At 49.2% G+C, this 24,337-nt stretch overlaps 1 protein-coding gene across 2 annotated transcripts; it reads left to right on the top strand.

Moving 5' to 3' along the window:
- The first annotated feature begins 1,332 nt into the window (after positions 1–1,332).
- HSPH1 (heat shock protein family H (Hsp110) member 1) lies at positions 1,333–24,327 on the top strand. 2 transcript variants are annotated; one of them, XM_016151870.2, is made up of 18 exons: positions 1,335–1,718; positions 4,076–4,133; positions 6,003–6,143; positions 6,813–6,935; positions 8,517–8,616; positions 9,713–9,846; positions 10,228–10,472; positions 11,083–11,311; positions 12,678–12,784; positions 13,012–13,145; positions 14,755–14,963; positions 16,448–16,579; positions 18,861–18,998; positions 19,787–19,912; positions 21,003–21,110; positions 21,194–21,313; positions 22,182–22,343; positions 23,440–24,327. In XM_016151870.2, exons 1-18 carry the CDS (start codon positions 1,612–1,614, stop codon positions 23,644–23,646), a joined length of 2,580 nt encoding a protein of 859 aa, XP_016007356.2. In that variant the 5' UTR covers positions 1,335–1,611; the 3' UTR covers positions 23,647–24,327. The 2 variants fall into 2 exon arrangements, with proteins under 2 accessions (XP_016007357.2, XP_016007356.2); XM_016151871.2 differs by lacking the exon at positions 16,448–16,579 and having other exon boundaries at positions 1,333–1,718.
- The last annotated feature ends 10 nt before the right edge of the window (positions 24,328–24,337 follow it).

The following is a 24,337-nucleotide window of genomic DNA, read 5'->3' as shown; positions in this document are numbered from 1 at the left end:
TATGGATTTTAATGTAAGGTTTTGATATGCAAAATAAGTGTGTGTGGTGGTGGAAGTTATGCAAAGTACACAAAAAAATTAGAGCTAACTCTATTTTCAAATTCAAGAATACAATCACCTTTAGATAGTTACTATCATCCCCATTTTTAAGGTGAAGTGAGGCACTTAAAAGTGAAGCCGCTTGTCTAAGAGCCAGGTAAGGCACTTACTTGACTTTGGGTTAACAACTGCCTTATCCAGTTACACGCGGTTGAAATGCGCTTTGCATTTCCATGTGACTGAGGGAGAGTGTGCATGGAGGTTTGGGGTCTTTTTTTTTTTTTTTTTTAAAGATACAGAACGGTATAAAAGAACAACCAGCAACAGGGTTCTACCTTTTTTATTTTTTAAATGCTCGACTCTTTGCTGAGAAGTTAACGGGGACACGCTTTTCAGGGAAAGACACAAAAGGTGTTTCAGATCAAACAAGAAGTAAAACGCCATCTAATGATCTGTGGCTTGGAGGGGCAGGATGGGAACGCGGCGTGCTCAAGTCACAGGTAGAAGCAGAAAGCGATGTCGCAGATAGACTTTCAAATCACGCCACGTTCAAAAATGCAGTCTTAAAAATAAAAAAAAGTAAAAAAAGACCCCAAACCAAAGCAACAAAAAAACCCTGACATTTCACAAAAGATCCTGCCTTATGATAAATATAAAGACATCTAACACAAGCGCGGTGCTTATTATTTGCGGTCTAAACGGAAATCCTCCTAAATCGTAGTCCACCAGTTGCGGAGTAACCTAGATAATAATAGAAACGAGCACCTAACAAACGCGCACACAGAACCACGCAGCACCTTGGCAACGCGCGCAAAGGCGCCGAAGGGAAATCGGGGTCTCGCGAGAGTCCTCCAGACAAAGCCGGATCCCGCCACGCACCGCGGCCAGGACTACATGTCCCAGCATGCAAGACGCACAGCGCCGGCCGCGGAACTACGATTCCCGAAATGCTCTCCTCACAGCGGGGCGACCGCCTCGGCGTCGGCGTGTCTGGCCGCCAGCTCTGTGTCTCGCTAGAGTGTCGGGGTCGGACAGCACCACCTATAAGAGCACGACGAGTTTTCCAGTCGTTCTTCATTGCCCGTTGGGTTAGGACAGTGGAGCGCCCGGGGCTGGGGCGGGCGGGGCGTGGGCGGGCGGCCCGGCCGGTGGGGCCAATAGCGCCGGCGCGGCGCTCCTGTCGCCATGGCAACGGCGGACGTCCCCTCGGGGACCGGGCCCGCATTGGGCAGAGAAAGCTCGAGAAGAAGGAAGCGGAAGTGGCACGTGGAGGGGCCGGCGGAGGCGCCGGTGAGTAAATGCCGCAGATTCTGGAAAGTTCTGATCAGTGCGATACATAAGGCTGAGGAGTTGGGACCTCCCATTTTGGGTCGGTAGCCGGGCGCCGGGCGGGAGCGCGCGGGGCGCATCCAGCCACTCCGCGGAGCTGCGCAGCGGCTGCTCCGGGTCGCCTCCTCTGCGAGCCGCCGCGGTCCCCGGGCAGCCGGGGCGCCCGACTGACAGACAGGAGCGGCCGGACCCCGCGGGAGCCGCGCGCGGCCGGGGCGGGAAGCAGCGGACCGAGAGCCGGCCATGTCGGTGGTAGGGCTGGACGTGGGCTCGCAGAGCTGCTACATCGCGGTGGCCCGGGCCGGGGGCATCGAGACCATCGCCAACGAGTTCAGCGACCGGTGCACCCCGTAAGTGGACCCTGCGGGGGCGCTGGGCGGGGCGGGGCGGTGGGCGAAGGGGGGGCGGCGTGGGGGGCGCCGCGCACCCCCGGGGCTCGGGGCACGGCTGCCGGCCGCGCACCACGGTGCCCGCGACCTGCAGAGAGGTGTCTCCGGGGTTCACGGCGCCACGCGAGTCGAGTCGCCTGGGGTCGGCGCTGGGCGCTGGGCTGCGGCCGCGCCCACGACTTGGCTCTTTGCAGGGCAGGCGGCCGCCCGCGCCTTCCGAGGCCGCCCCCGTTCCCCACCCGCCGCCCCCGGCCGGTCCCCCTCCCTCCGAGCGCGTCTTCGCGCACCGCAGAGCCCGGCTGCCGAGCCTTTGCTTCCGCATTGTGAATCTCGAAATGAACTGGAAGCTTCTAGAGCCTGGCTGCCGCTGCTCGTCCAGCGCGCAGGCGGACTGCTGTTAGCGACCGGAGTCGCTCCGTGGGCAGATGGCTCTGTCTCTCCTTACCTGCTCTCCTGGGGCTCAGTTCCCGGGCTCGCTGTGAAAGGTGGACACGTCCTTTTTGCATTTAAGAGGAACCCAAGACAGCGTTGTAATTTTTTTTTTAAAACAAATTTTATTTTGCGCAGTGTATCTAGAGGAGAGAAAATAAAAATTGTTGCCTTACATGTCATAACTCTTCGAGGGGAGTGGGTGTTGTCATTGAATCAGATGGGTGGGCAAAGGGGAACGTTTTAAAAAGCAGCTCTTTCGGCGGGCTTGTTTTCCGAGGATGATGTATGCAAACATGCGAGCATGTGCTTGGGTGAAAACAGTCGGTGACTTCTCAGGGAAATTAACGTAGGTGTTTTATTTTTAAATGCCGGAATCCCAAGATAGAGAGCATAGAATGAAACATTTGAGCCCAAAGGTAAAACGAGTGGGCTTGTGTCACCAAAAAAAAAAAAAAAAAAATGGTTCTTTGAGTGAAAATGAACGTTATGAAAGTGGAAAAATCAGAAAATAAGCGAACACTTGGCAGCATTCGGAGCATGGGGAAGGCTCGTTTTATTCCCTGAGCACCCTACCTACTGTGGATCTGCAGCCCGTTTCCAGCCCTGCGAAGGGCTCTGTCATTGGAATGGAGTGGGAAAGGAGACTTTCTGGCTTCCGTGCCACGGCGCACTTTACATCTTTGTTCTCTTTGATCCAATAAAAGAAAGAAAAGCTGATCCCCAAGGGTAGGAGGCGTGGGTGGCTGCAGTGACCTGGAGGCGGCCTGCCTCTGAAACACGCAAACCCGGGGCTGGGCTGGACTGCCCTTTGGTATTTCTGATAAAACAGACCCGTCAGCGCAGTTGCACCGGGTACTGTTAATTTCTGTGTGATAGATTAATTTGATCCTCTCCTTGGGAGGTGAGTAGATTGTTTCTACAAGCACACAGTTACTCTGGGCCCTGGCCATACTCTGGGGAGAGACCCTAAAGGCCCGGCGTTTGCTCACACGTTCTCTCTCTGGCTTTTGGAACGCCGTCCTGCACTTTCCCAGACAATCTGGGTCTAGGGCGTCTCTGTTAGACCAAACTGAAACCTGACTCAGCCTGGCACTTAGTGCCTGCAGCACGTTCCGTTCCCTGCATCCTCACACTGCTGCCCACCCCCGATCTGAGGCCCAGTCCTCCTGTGCTACCTTGCGTTGCGGCAAGACTGTCTCGCGGTTACAAGCCGCTGTGGGGCTCTTCGGGGCTGACTCAGTGTCAGGTTCACGCCTTTCCCTCAGCGGGCACACTCGGTTCTGTTCTGCTCTGGTCCTCTGCATCCCTCTTCCTCGGCTGTCGGAAGTGCAGTCTTCCTCATTCCTGCGTTTAAACCCCAGGAGCACAGCGTAGGCCCACTCGTGTGGGTTCCTGGGAAAACTTCGGATCCTGAAGAGGCAGATGGTATACCAGGGCAGGAGGAGGAGTGCCGGCGATGTGTAGATTTATACAGAGTTGGTGACTGGGTAGAGTCACACACTACCTTTTGTTAATCATGTGTCTAGGGCCAGGTTAATAATATACTTTATTAAAAGCATTTTCATAGTTAATGCCCACTTCCAAATAATTGGAGGCCTGGAGAATTACACTGGTACTTGAGGTATCGGAAAATGTCCCCTGAGCTGTGAGCAGACTTGGGGGAGAGGGTAGGACTTCCCCCTGCCCCATCGGGTTCTCAGTAGCAGTTAAGCGACTCCCTCTGAGCATTTGACCAAAGCTTTAGACTCTAGAACTCTGCTCCACCTGGCCCTCCCCGCCCCACACCGTGAGTAGGAAATTTATATTAGATTTTTTCTCTTGTCAGTTAATGATGTCTCCGTTTATGCTTTTTAACTTTTTTGGAACGTGTTTTGTATATCTTCTAGGTCAGTCATATCATTTGGATCAAAAAACAGAACCATTGGAGTTGCGGCCAAAAATCAGGTATGTTCTTTAGGAGAATTCTGGTCAGTTTTTAAGGAGGAAGTTTTAAAAGTAAAATTTCAAGGACATACAGGACTGTGAAATATTTCTATTTGTTAGTTTTAGTTATGTGATGCAGGTATTTTTTAGCCTTTTAGATGGCGTTTTCCTTCTGTTCTTGTTTTATCGAAGATCTGCTTTCACTTTCTAATCTGCCAACCTTAATTTTTAGTGACTTCACCATCTCCTAATTTATGTGATTTATGCGACTTTTCACATGACACTTATTTAAGAGTTAAAGATTCTTTCTTGAAGTTCTGTGTTTATAAACGTTTTCAGGTTCCTTAACAACTAAAGCAGCAGGGCGGGGACAGCTTCTTGTCCGGTGTCTGTGGTAGCCATTAGCTACCTGCGGCCTTTCAGCACTTGAGAAACATGCCTCCTCCGCATTGAAATGTGAAGTGTGAAATACGCATGAGGTCTTGAACATTTAAATGAAATAAAGTAGCTCATCAGTATTTTACATTGAGTACATGCTGAAATGATAGTATTTTAGATATAGGTTAAATAAGGTATTGAAATTACTTTCACCTGTTACTACTTAGCGTGACCAGAACATTTACTTATGTAGCTCCTGTTTAGGGCTCACATTATAATTCTGTTGAACTCTTGGGTTGAAGGGGAAAAAATAGGAAAACCCTTTTGAGATGCTTTTTAAATAGAAAGACTGCAAAAATGCTTTTAAGTAGAGGAAATAAGCATTGCTTAAAAAAAAAAAAAACTAAACCGTGGAGTATTATATTATGGCTAGTTGGAAGAGATACAAGGCAAAAAAAAAAAAAAAAAAAACTAGGTATGCACACTCAAAATGACAGACTCAAGGAGATAGACGCCTTAGTACAGTCGGTCTCTCTGAATGTGGCTGTTTGCATTGTCGGCATCCTAGGCCTTTGATTCTGTTGTGTTCTCATGGTTATGTGGGGGCTGTCAGGTGAGGCTAACTCTAGCCCGTAGACTGCTAGACAGTCTTCATCTCATTTTTAGAATCACAAGGAATTTTAGTTTGCAAACACACTTAAATTCCATACCATTTGAAAACGGTACTGCTAAGCTGTATTCCCTTTAAAAGAAAAAGGTCAGAGAAAAAAGTAAATGGTGACTTCTAAACTCATAACTTTAGAAGTCCTTGTTTTCAATCTTTTATTTTAATAGTTTCTGTATTTTAAATAAGATTTTCACTGCTGATGTGTTTGAGTGAAATTATGCTATAAAGTGGGAGCTTTTTAGTTCAGAGCCTAATCATCAAAAATAGATACATGCAGTTGAAAGTATTGAGTCATTTTGAAATGTTTTGAGTTATTCTTGCCTCTTCTGCTTTTCGGTATAGATAATCAGCATTCCTGCTATTGGTAAGAAAGGTAGCAATCTGTGTATTTGTGGTCAGGTTCATTGTGACCACTTAACAGTTCTTTAGGCTTTAGCGATTAACTTCCTTTAAAAAATGTGATTTAACAGTAGTGCTTTTAGATCACTTATTCATTTAATGGGTATAAAACTTACAAGTTTAGTGGAGAAAAAGGAATGAAATATAAGCGATGCAATACTTTCACGATAGTTTCACTATCTTCGAGTTTATCTTGCAGCCTTTGACATCTTTTAAAGTCTGTAGTAATAGTATCGCCTCTTGTCCCTGCTCATGGCCTACATTCTGGGATTTCTGTAGGGAAAGGGGAAAGAATAAAGTGCCTCACTGATGGGGAAATCAAGGCTCCAGGGAAAGTTGCTTATTCCCCCGGGGTTTGATGTGTACAAGTAATTTTGTAATGGCCGTTAAGTACTGATAGGTGTTGAAATTAGAAAATCGTTTCAGATCTCTAATTTCTTTTGCAGCAAGTCACTCATGCAAACAACACCGTGTCTAACTTCAAGAGGTTTCATGGCCGAGCATTCAGTGACCCGTTCATTCAAAAGGAGAAGGAAAACTTGAGTTATGATTTGGTTCCGATGAAAAATGGAGGAGTTGGAATAAAGGTAACGTACTGGAGCCAGCTTAGATTCCTTAATGGGAAATGAAGTCGTGTGTAGGAAATGAAACTTAATGAAACTTACCTCTTCTTTATTCCCTTCTTCCCTATTTAGCTTCTTTTAACTGTAGGTATATTTTTAAACTGAAAATTGTTCGAATGGCATATACTGCTATAAGTTAGTGCTTCTTGTAACTTCCTGGCAATTGTAAAAGTTTAGATTTACTTAGTGGCGTTCAAAGAGATGGGAATCGTGTTGTCATCTCAAACAAAAGTCTGTTCCTGTGCTGCCCGGTGACAGTTGTTTGGAGAGCAATCCTGTAATACAACCAGAAATCTTTTTTTAAACCAGCAGAGGCATTCCCGTCGTGCGATCCACACGAAATAATATTTATCCCAGTGATTCATCTCTTTAGTTAGCCTGGAAATTTACTACCTTCTATACTGTTGTGACTGTGCTTCAGGTCGGAGACACCCGCCTCCGCAATTTCTCTTCATCTATGGAAAAGTTCTTCCTTTTTCTCTTGGCTTCCCTTTCCCTGTTCTACCTTCTTCCCTAAACACTTATAACAATAAAGGTTTTCTGGAAGAGAATATGTAATCATCCTTGGAAGTTAGCGTTCGTACGTAGCTTTAAGTACCACAGTGTTTCAGACACATTTTTCCCTCGCTGTAGGTGATGTACTTGGACGAAGAACACCTGTTTAGTGTGGAGCAGATAACAGCCATGCTGTTGACTAAGTTAAAAGAAACTGCTGAAAACAACCTCAAGAAGCCAGTCACGGATTGTGTCATTTCAGTAAGTAGCACTCGGCAAGGCAGAGCGTTTTATTTTAACTGGCCTGCTGTATGTTACTCCTTAGCACCGGCGTGTGGAAGCCGTTCTGTCGCCAGAGGTCTGAACTCTACGGACTGTAGTCACGTGGTGTGAGGGGCCTTTCGGAGCAGGTTCGGGTGCTGTTTTCAGTCAGAAGTTGTGAAACTCTTGACTGGAGGGAGACGCAAGTCAGAATTTCCTCTCGGGCTTTTTGAAAATGCAGACTGTTCACATTAGAAGTTGTCAAATGTAACCCACCGGTAGTAACAAAATACAGGTTTTCGGCATGGGCCAGCCAGCCCGCTGCCTTCAGTGGACAGTTGTCAGGATATCAGGGAACGTGTGGAATGGAGGAAAAGCATCCTTTATTTGGACACCATAAAGGTAGTTGTAAAGTCTGCTGTCCCAGGTGACTAGGGTCACTTCTCAGTCTGCTGAGCTCCAGGACTGTCTGGGATGGACTCCCAACGCCTTGATCTCTACATCGCAGCCTGGGGCGGGGCGCTGCCCCAACCAGGGAGAGCCTTTACGGCAGCGTGTCCTGGGATGTGCAAGAACGGGCCGAGGGGTGACAGTCCGCCTCTTGCCCGGGGAAGAGCAAGGTGATTGCTGGAAGGATGGCTGCCCTTTGCTTGGGGAAAGTGTGTATTAAGTTCCAGTGCAATTAAAGAGCTGGGTTATGAATCAGTGGCCCGCCCTTCCTTTTTTTTCATTTTAACCTGATGAAAGCGGTGTTCTGATTTGAAAAGTAAGCAGAGACCCACCTTTGCTCTTGCCTCTCTCCTGAAGCTTCTACAAATGCGTAAAGCAGAATGGGAAAGCCGCTGCACTGTTAGGGACCTTACAGCGTGGCGACTCCTGGGTGTATGCTCAGAGCATCCTGGTTAAAATGCTGTCCTGGAAAGCGACCAAAGGAATTAATTGGCTGGAAGCTCCAGGCAGTCAGCATCGTAAGAAACTCCTCCCTTGAGCTGTTCTGCTCTTCTTCCTCTTAGGGAAATCAGCAGGCTTTGCCAGGACAATGCTTTTGTCGTCTTAACAGGTCTGCCGAATTAGAAGGTACCCCTGTATCGCAGCGCTTGAACTCTGTGAAGAGCAAAATTAAAGGGCATGTGCAAGAATGAGCTTTGTATTATCCTTAAGTCCCATGTGTACTCTACCTGCAACTAATTATATTTAACATTAAATGTTGATAGCATTTAATTTCCAAATGTCAGTTGAAATTTAAGACAAATTTGCAAATGACATTTCATCCACGTAAATTTAGGGCTTTCTATTAGATTTAAGTAACTGCTGCTATGTCTTAACAAATATTCCTGATTTTTATTTCAGGTTAAAATTTTATTATAATAAGATTTCTTTGATACTGTGAACTTAGGGCAATCTTTTCAAAAGTAGTTACTGTTCTGAAAGTTAAGGAACTTACTAAGGATCTAATTCTGTTGTATGATTTGGCAAGGCGCATATTTAATTGGACTATTAGGAATTTGTTACAAGTGGTTATGGGAAATTTATGTGCTTTTGAGTTCCAGATAAGTTAAAGTCTTCTCTTCCTTGTTGTAGGTCCCCTCCTTCTTCACAGATGCTGAGAGGCGGTCTGTGTTAGATGCTGCACAAATTGTTGGCCTTAACTGCTTAAGACTTATGAATGACATGACAGCCGGTAAGGATCTGTTTTGTGAAGTAAGTGTATTATCAAAACTAGAGTTAAGACACGCCAGGTACTACTCTTAAACATATTTTCATATGGATTAGAAATAGTTTATTAAAAACCAAAAACTGTTAGTTCAAAAGCAGGAATCCAGCTTTTTTTAGATGACTTATGTTTCATGAAAAATTGGTACTTTTTCAGATTTATAAACCTGTTTTCATTAGAAAATTCTTAATATATATTCTGTAACAGTTTGAAATAAGTGTGTTGGATTTAGTTTTTTATTATGTTTTCATAAGTTTTCCTAATACCTTATGATTCTGGGTTTCACAACTACCTTGACGGTGGTTACTGATTTGAGTTAAACGTTTTTGTCCTTATATATATCTCCCAAATATATGCAGTTAGGCCTTGGGCATCCCCCTCTGTCAAGTATTGACATAAGCTGCACCATTTGCCAGGCACCGGGTTTTGTGTGGACGCGGCGGAGGGCCCAGGGTCACTGCTGTCACCTGGAGCACTTACCGGGTTGTTATGGTTACGGGTGAACAGCAAGTCCGCTCTAATTTAGTGTGCTCAGGCAAGGCAAATAAGACTTTTTTCCAGCATATTAAGTTTTAACTAAAGTTTTGATGAAGATATTTTCTTTGGTATACATGCTTAGAAATATAGTGGCTTCAGAGTTCTGAAGAAGGTAACACAGACTCTTTGAGGGAGATTAGTTATTACCTCAGATCTAAAAGTAATTGGTCGGAACTGCAGTTGATGCAGCCGTGCATTAAATTCGTAACTTTTCGGGTGTGCAGTCCGATGTTGCTTGTGGCTACGATGTTGCTTGTGGCTACGTGTCGCCGTATTTGCGCCACGTACGTCGTTGTCTGCACATGTCTCTATGTATTGAGAAGGGGTAGAGGAGTGCCCTAAAGTCAGAAAGGGGAGAGGTAATCAGTGCCAAGAAAAAGAGTACAGAGTCAGTATAAAGACAGTGTGTTCAGCTTCGTTCGAAGGACAGTCACGTTGTCTGCATACTGATTACATTGGTAACAATGAAATCCCTAAGAGAACGTGAACTAAAGAATTGAAACATGTTTGTTTATTTTTTTTCTAGTTGCTTTGAATTACGGAATTTATAAGCAGGATCTCCCGGGCCTGGACGAGAAACCTCGGGTAGTGGTTTTCGTGGATATGGGACACTCTGCCTTTCAAGTGTCTGCCTGTGCCTTTAATAAGGGGAAATTGAAGGTAAAGTCATAAGTTTGAGTTAAGGGATCAAACACATAAACTGTTATTTTGTCATTAAGCTGCCAACCTTTTTGACTGTGGTCTTGGTGAAGAACAAAGAACCGCCCCTAGGGCGACTTCATAAAGCTGTGTCTAGTAGTTGTGCCGAAGGGAGATGTTTTTAAGATCATCTTCCACATAATTATTAAAAATCGAAAATACCGAGAGATTTAGTTTGTTTGAAACTTGTAGTCACATTTCTTCTAACTGACTTGGATTTCATGTTATCTAAATAGAAGTCTTGAGCCTATTAGTCTTTACTTGTTTTTGAGTAGTAATAATTAAGATTTTAGTTAAAAATATGACTCAAAAGTAACCAATTATTTGTTTTAACTAAATTAGGTCCTGGGAACAGCTTTTGATCCTTTCTTAGGAGGTAAAAACTTCGACGAAAAGTTAGTGGACCATTTTTGCGCAGAATTTAAAACTAAGTACAAGTTGGATGCAAAATCCAAGGTCCGCGCCCTGCTGCGCCTGCACCAGGAGTGCGAGAAGCTGAAGAAGCTGATGAGCTCCAACAGCACGGACCTGCCGCTCAGCATCGAGTGCTTCATGGATGACACAGATGTGTCGGCGAAGATGAGCAGGTGCGTCTCGAACTCGGCCAGGTCGCGCGGAAAGCGCTTCCTGCTGCATGGGCGCCCGGGGTCGGGTGGAGCCGCGGGGTGTGCGGCCTGGCCCCCGTTTCAGGGCTGTGCGTGCCAGAAAGACCGTCGGCACCATGGGAACGGGGGCCCCCCCTCTGCCAGGCAGGATTTTAGAGCTTCGCTAAGCGCCCTCGTGACGAAGGCTCTGATGTTCCCCACTTTCTAGTGTTGTTGGGCCAGTAATGGAGTATCAGGTTTGTGGACTAGTTAGTTCACAAACATTTCAAAGTGAATGGAAAAAAATACCCAGGGTGGGGAATTGGATCCCATAAAGTGTTTATGAGTAAAATGGCAATCTTTATATAAAAGTGATCTTTTCAGTGATACCAGGAGACCTAATTTTCTCCCTATCCCCTTTCTGCACCTCTTCCGTCTATTTTTTAAACAACGTAACAGATTACAGTTAAACGTGCCCCGTGTGGAATCCAGAGTATCTGAGGGGAAAGGAATGAAATTCATGGAGTTGGTTTGTTTAAAAACAGTAGGACAGGATGTTGGCCTGTAGGTAGCTTTTCTAAAGGTTTACGAAGTGTCCACCTTACTTGTCAAGGGCGCAGTTCGAAGAGCTGTGTGCCGAACTCCTGCAAAAGATCGACGCCCCCCTTCGTTGGCTGATGGAGCAGACTCAGCTCAAAGCAGACGACGTGAGTGCCGTCGAGATCGTTGGAGGCGCTACACGAATTCCAGCCGTGAAAGAAAAAATTGCCAAATTCTTTGGAAAAGATGTTAGCACGACGCTGAATGCGGACGAAGCCGTGGCCAGAGGGTGCGCCCTGCAGGTACCACCTCCCTTTGCTCGGTGCTCAGGCCCCAGGCCATTTCTCCCCGGTTCGTTGTAGCAGGCAGAGCCCTTGAGACTGAGGTGGCACAGGGGAGCCACCTCTGCGTAAACCCAGGAGCCTGTGGGGAGAGGAGGGTCTTCAAATGTAGAAGACCCAGGCAATTTCAGAATTAAAGCCCCGCAGGGCTGGGGCCTCTCAGACTGGGGGCTAGAAACAGGCGAGGTTCTGGGGGTGGGCTCACAGGAACCCACTGCAAGGCACGCACTAGCCACGTGGTGGCAGCAGTTGTTACGATGCCCGCAGGGTTTGGAATGAGGTCTGGCCCGGCAAGGACTGGACAGGAGGACTCGGGGGAGGGGGTGGCGGGGGGGGGGGGGTGGAGCAGTCTGCAGGGTTCAGCATGTTAATTTTAACCTTACAGAGTAAGAAGGCAGCTCAGAGGCATGAAGTTTGGCAAAGCAAAAACGCCAAATCTACATGTTAATGATTAAAAAAAAATCGATAGTCTGTATTTAGCATAGCATAGTCAAATAAATGTTTCAAGTTAACGTGCTTGAATTTTGATCTGGTTAGCACAGTTTTTAAATACAAAGCAAGAGATTCTGTGGACAAAGTCGTGTAGACAGGCGGCCCTGTAAAAAAGTTGTGACGGGCAGGATGTGCAGACACTGAACATCGCTGGTTATCCGTTGTGTCATCGTGACCCGTCGTGGGGTCTTTGCCTTTTCCTCGAAAATGGAGTAATTCCCAAAAACGTTGAAGATGATAGTTTTATAGTTTCTTAGAAGTGCGGCTTTTGGCCTATTGAAGGCTGCGTGGTGATCGGAGGGTAATGCACTTTAGTTTGGTCACAGCTTTGGTCATTTTTATGTTGCCAGTGTAAATTCACCTTTCCGTTGTGTGTTATCCACCTCAAATTTGAATTTACCATTGCTTCCATTTATAAAATTACTTGAAAGTTAGAACATTCTGGTTTTCACCCATTTTCAGTTTCCTAGACATTCGAAAGGCGATACGGACAGAGCTTTTTGTGGATATACTCACTTTCAGAAGTAATGCAGGTTGTACTGGAAATCACCGTCAGCAGGGCACGTCTACAAAGACTAGTATCATTTCTTCAGCCCCTATGAGACTTACTATTAATTAGCAGTTGCTATTCAAAGATTCAGTGTATCATTTGTCATACCTAGTGATTGGTCCAGTATTTAGATGAGAAATCATTTATCCTTAAGACGATGTATCTTGCAAGCAGTTTTGAGTTTGAATTTAAACCTACCTATTCCATTTGAATAGTTTTATGTTCAGAGGTGAGTGAAATTATTTATGTGCTCATGATGATCCTTCCTTCATTCCTTTTTTGAAGTGCGCAATCCTGTCCCCAGCATTTAAAGTTAGAGAGTTTTCCGTCACGGATGCAGTTCCTTTTCCAATATCACTGGTCTGGAGCCACGATTCGGAAGATACTGAAGGGTAAGTAGCAGAGAATAACCATCAGGTAACATATGTTAATGTAACGAAGAAAAATTCATGAATGGTGTCGCAGGAGTCTGGTTCACCTACTGGGACCCTCCAGCAGCCAGCCCGGGAAAGCAGTTCTCGCTTGGTGCTGCGCCCGGTGGGGTGGGCCCGCTGCGGGTTTCGGAGGCGTCTTCTGTTGGCGAGGCACAGTGAGCGCTGACTGCCTTTGCTTCCTGCAGCGTTCACGAAGTGTTCGGTCGAAACCACGCCGCTCCCTTTTCCAAAGTCCTCACCTTCCTGAGAAGCGGCCCTTTCGAGCTGGAGGCCTTCTATTCTGACCCTCAGAGCGTCCCATATCCAGAAGCGAAAATAGGTAAGGCAATTAGTCGAGTGTATTTACTCTTTTAAAGATTTAGCTTGCTCAGTGTGCAAACTCGCGACGTCTTACTAGCAGCACTGAGCACACGTAACTGCACGTGGAGTCATTTCTGATGCAGAATGATGGCGAGTGCGAAGTCCCGCCTGGTGAGCGGTCTGCGGAAGCGGGGCGACTTGGCATGCGCCATCACTTCCGAGCATCCGCATCTAGAGGCTGCGGTGTCTTTTCCTCCCCTGGCGTCATCCGCATTTAAAGGCTAAGCACCTACTTTTAACGTTGACCTTTCCTCTAGGAGAAACGTTATTTACAGACTGATTTCCAAGCTGAAACTTGGCTTGGACCATCGAAGCTACTTTTCAAGTGCACCTTTGCATTTTAAAAGTGCGTCTCTTTTGGGTACATTTTTCTTTGAGAGCCCGGCCACAGTTCCCACATGCTATGGCCACATCACAGTGACCGGAAGTCTATGAAGCTCCGGGCATCTCCCTGAGCAGCCGTGTCTCCCGGGTCGAGTGAAGTGGGTTGATTCTGCCGGGTCTCGCCAGGACTCACTGCTGCCCACAGCTTGGCATGACAAGGTTGCTGGAAGGAAGAGGTCTAGCCTGCTCTGGCCAGTCGTGTTTTTCTTCCTGCTCACGACTAAAAATACTCTGGCACAGAGGTTTTTTGTTTTCTGTGTTTTCTCAGTAGTTTTAGGAATAAATTAGTTTGAGAAATCGTTGACTATAGACTGAAACGTTGGCAGGTTGGGTTCTGTGGATTATTTCCCCGTCGTGCAGAGGATAAATCCAAGCTCTTCTGTACAAAACACATAATCTCTGCTGCAGGCCTTGTGGGTACCCCACGGTCGGTGCTGTTTCCTGGACTGCGACCCGATCAGCGACGGGCAGCCCCAGCACCTTCCACCGTGCAGGCGGGCGGGCCCGTCCGTTTCCCTGGGGTTGTGTAGACAGCGCCTAAAACACACAGCCGTTAGGTCCCACACGGTGCTCTCCACGCACAGGGTCACAGCACTGTCGGCGGTAGCTGACGCAGCCCCTGGTTCCGCAGTGACCCTGTGATGACGTGTGCCTCGTGGGCACGTGCCCGCTCAGTCCCCGGAGGCATGGGCAGCGGGTCACACAGCCAAAGTTTGAGCCCAGGTCGCGTGGGTCAGAGTCACTCCTGCTCAGAATGCTCCAGAACTGCCCTCTTCTGCCTAACAATTTCGGGCTTTGAGGTTCCAGTTCAATTCTATTGAAAATACAGGAAACTTCACTCAGGAAAAAACCTACTCCTGGAAAGACCCTGCAGGGCTTGCTAACGGGTTTTCACTTCTAGCTGTGCTCACCCGTCCGGAGAAGCGGGCGAGAGGGGACAGTGACTGCCGGTCGCCAGCGTGTCACGCAGTGTTGTGTCGTAAGTGTTAGTTGGGGGAGGTGTCGCAAACCCCAGGTATCATAAGCGTCCCAGAGGTATCTATTGTAAGAGAGAACGGCGCACGTGACAGTTGGCAGAGAAAACGGGGAGACTGGAATGACGGTCCTTCCGAGCTTTTTATCTTAACCTTCGTTTTACGGAGATGGAGATTCAGGTCTAAAATGGTGGATTTCCTTTCGCCCAGGCCGCTTCGTAGTTCAGAATGTTTCCGCACAGAAGGACGGAGAAAAATCCAGAGTGAAGGTGAAAGTGCGAGTCAACAGCCACGGCATTTTCACCGTCTCGACGGCGTCGATGGTGGAGAAGGTGCCCGCCGAGGACAGCGAGCCGCCTTCCGTGGACGCGGACCTGGAGGGTCAGAGCCAGGGAGCCCCAGAGAACCCGGACTCCGAGGTAGGTTTGCGGTGAGCTTTCAAGTGCAAACGTACAGTTGGCTTAATCCTAAGATGTAAGGGAAGGGTGGAGAAGGGTGGAGATTGGTTAAAATAGGTTTCAACCATTAATTTTGATTAAGAACTGTGGGTCATGATAACAGCAATTGCTCTATGATGGTAATATACAGCCTGGACTGCGGTGAATTGCGATTAAATTGTGTGTAGCTTACTATGAACTTTCAAACATAACACAATTTAGTTGGAGTAGGTAGAGTTTCTTTGATTACTTTTTTTAAGACGTAGATCACACCTGAAAAAGTCAAACGTTGACCAATGATTTAAGAGAAAAAAAAAAAGACGGTAAGCTATTTAGTGAAACATGTACCTGATACTAAAGCTTTTTTTAAGGGTATAAAGCAAAATCGGCTTTGGTATTTTGGAATTTGCCAGCTGGAACTGAGGTGGTTTGTGACGCTGTGGGAGGAAGGGGGGGACGCCTCTTCGTGGGCAGCGGAGGTTCCCGTTCGTGTTGTTAGCGTAGACGCCCTCTCGCACGAGTGCTGCTTTCACAAGATCGGCAGAGGAACTTTAAGCAACTTAGAAAAGTCTGCCGTTGCCGTTTATTTCTGGATAACGAGAAGCCACAAATCAAGAGGCAGGCAGCATAGCGTTCCATTCACGGTATAGGGACATGTGCCATGCCGTGGTCAGAGGCCTCGTCGTTTCTAGAACATGGAAGGACCATTAACCTGAGCCTCGGCGTTGGTCTCACCTAGAGAAAGTCCAGTCTAGTGAGCCGAGTGGCCAGTGCCGGGTACTTTTCCTCATTGGCTGCGGACACCGTCATCACGACGCCTGTCACGTCAGTCTCTCAGCGCCTCCTGGGTGTGCATCAGGAGGGCCTGGCTTCCGAACATTTGAGCGTCTAAGCGTCTCGAAGCTCCGACAGAGAAACACGAGCGCCCTCAGGCCAGGCAGAGGGGCTGAGGCTGTTGGCACGCGGCACGGGCTCCTTACGCCAAGGCCTCCTGAGGGTAACTAGCCTGTCACAGTCGGGGCAACGGGTCTCGCGTGTCCGAGCTGTCGTGCTGCCCCCCGAAGAACTAACCGAAGGTTGGCCGTTTCGTGGGGAGGTGTCCGGATGCAGGGGCGGCTCCTGCGGTCAGGCTGCGGAAGCTTGTTTCTGGAACCCGCCCGGAGGAGCGGGCCCGTCGCCTTCGGCTCCGAGAGTTAGCGTCTGCACGAAGCTGGGCGGAAGTCCCCTGGGCGCCATCACGACAGTCACAATGCCTACTGCTCGCTATTTAACTGTGCAGCTGCTGTCACGCAAACCATTTTTTAACATTTCTAAGTCGTTTTCAAATAGTTTGTGTTCATTTTGCTTTTTCTGCTACCTGTTAAGATTTCAGAAACTGAGCTTACTGTCTCTGGTGCCCTGTAACCTGTGCGTTTATCCAAGTACACCTACTTTCTACATCCTTTGTGCCTGGGCTTTCATTTCAGAAAAGTATCCAGCAAGACAGCAGTGACGCTGGAACACAGCCCCAGGTACAAACTGATGGTCAGCAGACCTCACAGTCTCCCCCTTCACCTGAACTTACCTCAGAAGAAAACAAAACCCCAGATGCTGACAAAGTGAGTGATTCTTCTAGTTCATTCCATTGGACAGTGTTGCAACATGTGGTCATTGATGATGTTATTAAATCTGCAGTTTGAAGAGCAAGCACCAAGTTACCTTATTCTTTGTAGGATTTTTTTCTGTTAATTTTCTGTGTTTCCGCTAAAGCTGGTGGAAGGGACTTGAGCTCAGCTAAGGGGACTGATATCTTGCTTTAGACCTGAAGGCCCCTTCAGCAGCTGCCACTCCAGGCAGCGGGGTACAGGAGCTCGGCGTCCGTTGTCTCCCGTGCCGGGGGCGCCTGCCGGTGCCGGCCACACGCACAGGTGCCACCCGAGTTCGGCTGTGGGAGCCTCGGGAACTGTTGTCTCCTCAAGCCGCCTGGCAAGTTTGAATAAGTTAGTGAGGTTGATCTGAAGTAACCTGATTGCATTCCAAAGTCACCCTGCCTTCGCCCTGCTTCCGCGGGACTGGTTGGAAGCTAAAGTAAATAGTCGCGTCCTTTTAAAGATGCTGATTTCTAATCAGACCTTTGAACTCGTTGCGGGACGGAGTCGGGAGGTTGGGGTGGGGTCCGCGTCCCCGTCACTGTGCTCCGCAGAGCCTCCCCGTGCCAGCTGCACGTACATTGGCGACCTGCCAACAGCGCTTGGGTGTCCCGCGGTCCGAGGGCCGAGTTCTTCATCCTCAGATGACTCAGGACCAGTTCACTGGGGTCAAAACACGGTTTCCACCGGGTAGCAGTCTCCCGTCTGTGGCGTCCCCACGCCCTGGTTGATGCCGGGGGTCCTGCTGGGGCCGCAGGGTGTGGCATGGGCCTCCGGCAGTGACGTGAGCCGATGGTCTCGGGCCCCTCGGGAACACGCCGTTGCTAGGCTCCTGGCCTCCCAGCTGGAGCTGGGAGCACCCGCGTCAGGCCCTGTGGCACGGCCTCGCACGCCCCGGGAGCATGGCGCATCGAGTCGGGTTGCGACGTGCTGGTTGTGTCAGTAGTTGGCACAGGGCGGTGCTGCCAGACAGTCTTGTCCCAACTTAACCGCCTGGGACCCACTGTCCTTTGTTTTCCACGGAGCCGTTGCTCCCCTGTGTTTTGCTGCGAGGAGGTGTCTCATCCACCTGTTACGGCCCGCGCCCCCGGAGTGCACGGGCTGTCGGAGGGCTCTCCTTGCACCAGAGGGAAGCCGTCAGGGCCTGCAGGCTGACGGACGGGGCCAGGGCTAGCGACGCGGCTCGCAGCACTTTGTAGACACGGGGCGTTGGGGACCGCTGAGGCGGAGGTGTTGGGGGTGCGTCCCCGTCCCCTCTCCGTCTTTGTGGCTTCAGGCGAGCCGTCCACCCTCTGTCAAGTCCGTTTCTTCTACGAAGTGCCTAGAATTTAAAATCCTTTCGCTCCCCGAAGTCACCCGGTGGCAGTGATGCTGGGACTCATGGGTGGCCTGTTCCTGTTGTAGGGTCCCAGCCAGCCGGCGCCCATGTGACACCCCCAGCCTGTCGTGTTCTAATCTGTTTCTACGCTGTTTTCCTGTCGCTTGTGTGTGTGGGAACCTGCAGAAATGGAAAGTCAGGGAAAAGGTTGGGAAACTAAAGGCCGAAGGAGACACTTTTTTATCCCTGTAGTGACTTTTTTGAAAAATATAAACTATTAGCCTTCCCTGCATCATCCCATTTGCTGTTTTCAGATTCTCTCTCTTGCCCTCGGGGAGTTACTAATAAGAACTGCAGTGACTCAAAGGCAGACGGCGGGAATGAGAGCATGTGCACGCACACACGTGCCCGCAGTCTCTAAATTCAGCAGGAAACTGTAAAAGGCACTCGTCGGTGTGACGCCGGTTGTAATTGAGGCAGGCGTACTGCCGGGCTAGCGGGACCCGGGCATTTGTCACAGAGAGCGATGGCCCTGACACATGGGTTCATCTGTCTTCAGTAACCGACTGTCACATCCTAGATTATAAAGATGTGGCAATTTAGCATTTTGACTTTTCAGAGTCACAAACATTGCTCAAAGGGGTTAGGGACATAAAGACCTGTGAAGCAAGGCTTCAGCAGGAGAGATTAAGTTCAAGTTTAATGTGAAAAGAGAAAAACATCCTGGTGAATTCTCAAAGGAGCCTGTGCCATGCCTAAGTGGCACTGCGGGCCCGCTCGAAAACGGGCAGACGGAAATGAGGGAGGTCTTGTTACTGTCCCAACGTCACAGATGTTACTTTTGCTTATGTCACCAGCAAATACGGTAGTGTGCTCTCCTTGTTTTTCAAGGATTAAGAACTTTTCCCTTTTCTTTTAACCTCCCTTCCCAAGGCAAATGAAAAGAAAGTCGACCAGCCTCCAGAAGCTAAAAAGCCCAAAATAAAGGTGGTGAACGTGGAGCTTCCTGTCGAAGCCAACTTGGTCTGGCAGTTGGGTAGAGACCTGCTCAACATGTACATCGAGACAGAGGCAAGAGCTGGGGTTCAGTGAAATGTTTTTGTCTTGGAATGTTTGGTTTGGCCTTGTTGCCTGCGTTTCTAGTAGATCAAAGGCTGTAAATTCTCCGTATCCCAAGCTTTGTACAGTCTTAGAGATAGGGCGAAGCCAAAGCGGACGGGCGTTTGTTGAGTAGAGTTTTGTTTATGCGTTTGCATCCTTGTTAAAGAGGTCTGTACCATTCCGCTTGGCATAGAGCCGGAGGCCCGGCTTCTCGGGAAGCCTTTGGGTGCCAGCGTGTCCTGGCCTGGAGCACGGTGCAGTCGGTACTTGGCGGCCACTCAGAGTCCTTCTGGGAAGGGCACTGTGCTTCTCTGTAGTCTAAGAGTGTGTGACGTCATTGAGATTGCTTCCTGTGCTCAGGTGGGAACATTGTGTTTAGATTTACCAATAAGTGTAAGTAAGTGGACTCTTAAGTAATTTTTCCAATTTTTCCTCGATTTTAAAATGTGGCGACAAAGCTATCTGGCCATCGCCCAGTGGCTAATACTAATCCCAGTATAAACCAACCATCTGAGTGTATAAAAGTAAACAAAATTGTATAAAAGCCATAGATTTTTTTTCTTACTTTTAAATCTGAATGTGAAAGCTGTGTGATTTTTTACGTACTGTTTAAAATGCCCACAGCTTATTTGTATTTAGAAAACGAGTACCTTCGTAGGGTTTGCTGGAAGAGTCCTGTGGGGTGTAAATTAGAACTGTTAGCGGGAACTTGGTGTTGTCCGCGTGGGAGGCAGTTGACACCGCCTGTGCTCCGCCAGGGGAAGATGATCATGCAGGACAAGCTGGAGAAGGAGCGGAACGACGCGAAGAACGCGGTGGAGGAGTGCGTGTACGAGTTCCGGGGCAAGCTGTGTGGCCCGTACGGGGAGTTCGTGGGCGAGCAGGTGAGCGCGGCGCCCGCTCCGTGCCGGCCTGGACACTCAGGCCGCCGCCAGGTTGGGTGGCGAGCATCGTGGAAACCGAGCAACTCGGGGTAGAGATCGTGTCAACAGAGCGGAGCGGGCGGCTCGCCAGCGCCGCGTCGCTGGGTCCCGTCCCGGTTCACTCGCGTGGCCTCTTGGTTTCACCATCCAGAGCTAAGAACCTATCAGACGTTTGTTCAGCCTGACGTTCTCCGTTAGGGGGGCTAGGAAAATAAGTGAGTAAAAATCCTTGATTTCAGCGTTCTCAATCTTTCTAGGACTCTGGCCCGTTGGTGATTCTCTGTCGTTGTTTTATCCTATGACAGAGGTTTACCCAGTCGTCCCAAAGTTTGCCAGGTCCCGTTATGTCCCTTAGCCCTTCTCTAAACTTCCAACGTCAGCTGGGAAAGATGGGACTTGGGAAAAATCACTAGATAGAAATCCGGGGTGGTCGAGGGACTGATTCTGAAGTTAAGAGAATTTAAACGTGGAGCCTATTTTTATCCTAAGCTCCGTGGACTACTTTGTAGCATATTTCAGTTCTCGGCTTTGCCGGGAGGTTTCCTGGGGTCGCTGTGGTTGGGGCTCCGAGGAGGGGCTGACCCAAACCAGGCTGGGCCCGAGGCTGGAGTAGGAGCGCACACTTCACGTGCGTTGCAGGGGGGGGTGCGTTTCCCTGTGGTCGCCAACTGAATGGTCCACTCCTCTCATTTCCAGTTCAGTATTTGGTAGTCGAGGCAGTGAGTAGGAAGTCACTGAGACCCCATCGTTCTGGAGAGGAGGGGGATTGTTGCTCTTCCATAACCACACTGCAGTGTGCAGAGGGTCTGAAATCGGGCTTCTAAGACCCAGTGTTTTAAGTCAGAGCTCTTTACCAGATGCTCCAGTGCACCTGTGCCAAGGGCCCCTCGTGTGAGGTCAAGTGAGGCCGACAGTCGCGTGTCGTGTTGCTTATTGAGCGTTTCTGAGGGGAGCTCAGTTCATCCAGCGCCTTCCGGAATAAGGTCAGCCACTCGGTGGGTGATGCTTCTGACGGGGCCTCTGAAGTGCTGGTCCCCTGTTTCTCACACAGGACCATGAGAACTTCTTGAGGCTGCTCACACAGACCGAGGACTGGCTCTACGAGGAGGGGGAGGACCAGGCCAAGCAGGCGTATGTGGACAAGCTGGAGGAGCTGATGGTAGGCCCTCCGCCCCTGGGAAGCGGCGCCTGTGCTTCGGTCTGCGACTGCGACAGCTACCAATCTGTTACGTTTTGTTTTAGAAAATTGGCACTCCGATTAAAGTTCGGTTTCAGGAAGCTGAGGAGCGGCCAAAAGCGTTGGAAGAATTAGGACAGCGGCTGCAGCACTACGCCAAGATGGCAGCCGACTTCAGAGACGGCGTGAGTCTGTGCATCGGGAGGGTGTCGGTCTGTTTTTGCTGGTTCTCTAAGGGTTTTTTTAGATAATTTTTTTATTTTCCAATTTCAGTAGACATACAATAGCACATTAGTTCTGGGTGTACAGCATAATGGCCAGAGAGTTCTGTACCTCACCAAGTGACCTCGACGCGCCTAGCAGCCACCTGACACCGCGTGTAGTTCCTATGATGTCACCGACTCACCCCCTGTGCTGCACTTCACGTCCCAGAACCGTTTTTATAACGGGTCCTTTAAGAGGACGCCTGGGACTCCAGCCACTCTTCGCCTCACTCAGCCACCATCCCCGCTGGATCGCACAGCCACAGTTACGGGGATTCGTCTTCCTGGTGCTGGAAGCCGGGGCTCGGGTCAGCTGTGGGGCCAGGACCCTTCGCTCTTCAGGAGGGGGGGTACCTCCACAGCCGAGACCTCTCTCCCCGTTCCCAACCGCCACATGCGGGTGTGGGACCAGCCCCTCCGCATCTCTGCCGCTCCTACCAATCTCATGGTGGCCTCTTCTGTGTGTTCACAGTTGTAGGACTTCTCTTGTGTAGACTTCAGGTGGTTCTCATCGGTGGTGGCTCTGTCGTTCAGTTGTAATGGTGACGTGGTCATGCGAGCAGGCTAGCACCGCCTTTACGTGCTCCACCATCTTGACCTGAAGCCCCACTTTACTCTAGGTTTTAATAAACTAAGTTGAGTAACCTTTAAGAAGAATAGATGTTCTTAAGTGAGAAATTAGCGTTTGAGACCAGAGGTAGATTTGAAGTTCATGGGAAATAGGGTCGTAGTAGTAGTTACTGCTGAGTGGTAAAGTCTCCGAATGACCATCCATACCTTTTCCATTAAGGATGAGAAATATAACCACATTGATGAGTCTGAAATGAAGAAGGTTGAGAAGTCCGTGAACGAAGCGATGGAGTGGATGAACGACGTCATGAACGCTCAGGCTAGGAAGAGTCTCGATCAGGACCCGGTCGTGCGTGCCCAGGAGATCAAAGCGAAAATTAAGGTGAGTGTCGCCCTCGGCTCACTGCCGCTCCCTGTCGGGGACGCAGAGCGCAGTCATTTGAACCTTAAACGTGGCCGTTGTTCATCTCATTCGGACTGAGACTAGGTTTCTTGGTTCACTGTCGACATCCTGGGTCATAGGAGCCCTTGGCAGTCCGGGTTAAGTTCCCGTTTCGCTTTATTCATTCAGTTCAGCAGGCAGACGTGTGTGTTAAGCCCCAACCCGCCACGTGCCTGCAGTTGTTCCGGGGCCTGAACTTCCATGTTCTCAGAAAGTCCCGTCCTGGAGGAGGCCATCTGCCTTTGTGAGGACGACTTAGCGATTAGCGTGTGTGGCGGTGCATGAGACGGGGTTCGCGTAGGTGGTAGAAATAGCCAGAGGGGTTCGGGCAGTGGTCCCCAACCTTCTTGGCACCAGGAACTGGTGCTCCTGTGGGAATCTGATGCCTGAGGACCTGAGGCGGAGCCGAGGCGGTGATGCTGGCGCTGGGGGGGTGGCTGCAGACGCAGATACAGCTTCGCTGGCTGGCCCACCGCTCACCGCCTGCTGTGCAGCCCCGTTCCAGCAGGCCGTGGGTGCTGGTCCACACCTCAGGGTTAGGGCCCCCTGGCTTTAGGGAGTTGGGGACAGTGGAGAAGACTGGGCCAGTATTTCATCAGGAAGGCCTTGCTGACTGCATGAGGCTTGAAGGAAGTGGGAAGGAAAACCAAGGAACTGCACTGTCTGGAGGAACTTGCAGGCGCAGTGAAGGTCAAGGACACGTGCCTTTGAAGCCAGTGGGTCGTAATGGTTCCAGCCCTTTGCTCGCTGCGTTTTCCCACCTTGAGGTTGTTACTCGATCCCTGAACCGTTTCCTCCCCCAGGTGGGGATTATGGTTCCTCCCTTTTAATGTCGGTGCGAGGTTTACATGTGCGGACTGGCACATCAGAGTGTTCTCTCTGGTCAGGCCTCACGTTACAGCTGCAGCGAGTCGGTGGACTTGTTGGAGACGTGTAGTCGGAGTGGACGGCGGGGTTCGGGCGTGCAGGGAGGGGCAGGAAGCGACCCGGCTGGGTCCGCGTTGGTGTGGTCACTAGATTCATGTCCCTGTCTTAGGAGTTGAACAGCACTTGTGAACCTGTCGTGACACAACCCAAACCGAAAATCGAATCACCCAAACTGGAAAGAACTCCAAATGGCCCAAATACTGACAAAAAGGAAGACAACCTAGATCAAGGCAAAAACGTGGGTGCTGACCCTCCACAGCAGAATGGCGAGTGTTACCCCAACGAGAAGAGCTCCGTCAGCATGGACTTGGACTAGGTGACCTGCGATGGGCTTCGTCCTTCACCTGACAACATGTTTTTGCCATAGTATGTGACTCTTCATAACACAGCGAGACTATTTATATTTTCTTTTTTAAGGATGTTTAGAAATTTTGTGTATTATATATGAAAAAAAGAAAAAGCTTGTCTGTAGTCTTTATGATCCTAAAAGGGAAAATTGCCTTGGTAACTTTCAGATTCCTGTGGAATTGTGAATTCATACTAAGCTTCTGTGCAGTGTTACCATTTGCATCACTGAGGATGAAATCGACTTCTGTCTTTTGGAGAAACTTAAACCAGCTGTACCGCTTGCTCAAGGGCCGGGGTCTCCCCTAAGCTTTCGTTCCCGCCAAGGTAGTTTTCTTGCATCTCGCCCCCCATTCCAGCATGTGTGCGGATGTGGATGAACAAGACCGTCTGATCGCATAAGGGCTTTCTGAGATTCTGTCCAGTAGAATGACTCTTTCCTTTGATATTAAAATTTTACCGAGTAATGCAAACGCTAGTGAAACGTGTTAGCAGCATGCAGAACAAAAACTTTTCAAACATATCTCGTCATACAGTGCATTTGTCATGTGAAGGCGTACAATGGAAGAGACGTGGATTCTGTTTGTAACTGGTGTCGTGAAGCCTTTTATGAGCTTTAAAATAAAGTTCATCTCATGGTGTCATTTCTAAACGGTTTTGTC

Source organism: Rousettus aegyptiacus, unplaced genomic scaffold, assembly GCF_014176215.1.
Source record: "Rousettus aegyptiacus isolate mRouAeg1 unplaced genomic scaffold, mRouAeg1.p scaffold_m13_p_11, whole genome shotgun sequence".
NCBI classification, from domain to species: Eukaryota; Metazoa; Chordata; class Mammalia; order Chiroptera; family Pteropodidae; genus Rousettus; species Rousettus aegyptiacus.
Note: the sequence above shows the minus strand (reverse complement) of the source record. Positions and strands in the feature narration are given on the sequence as shown.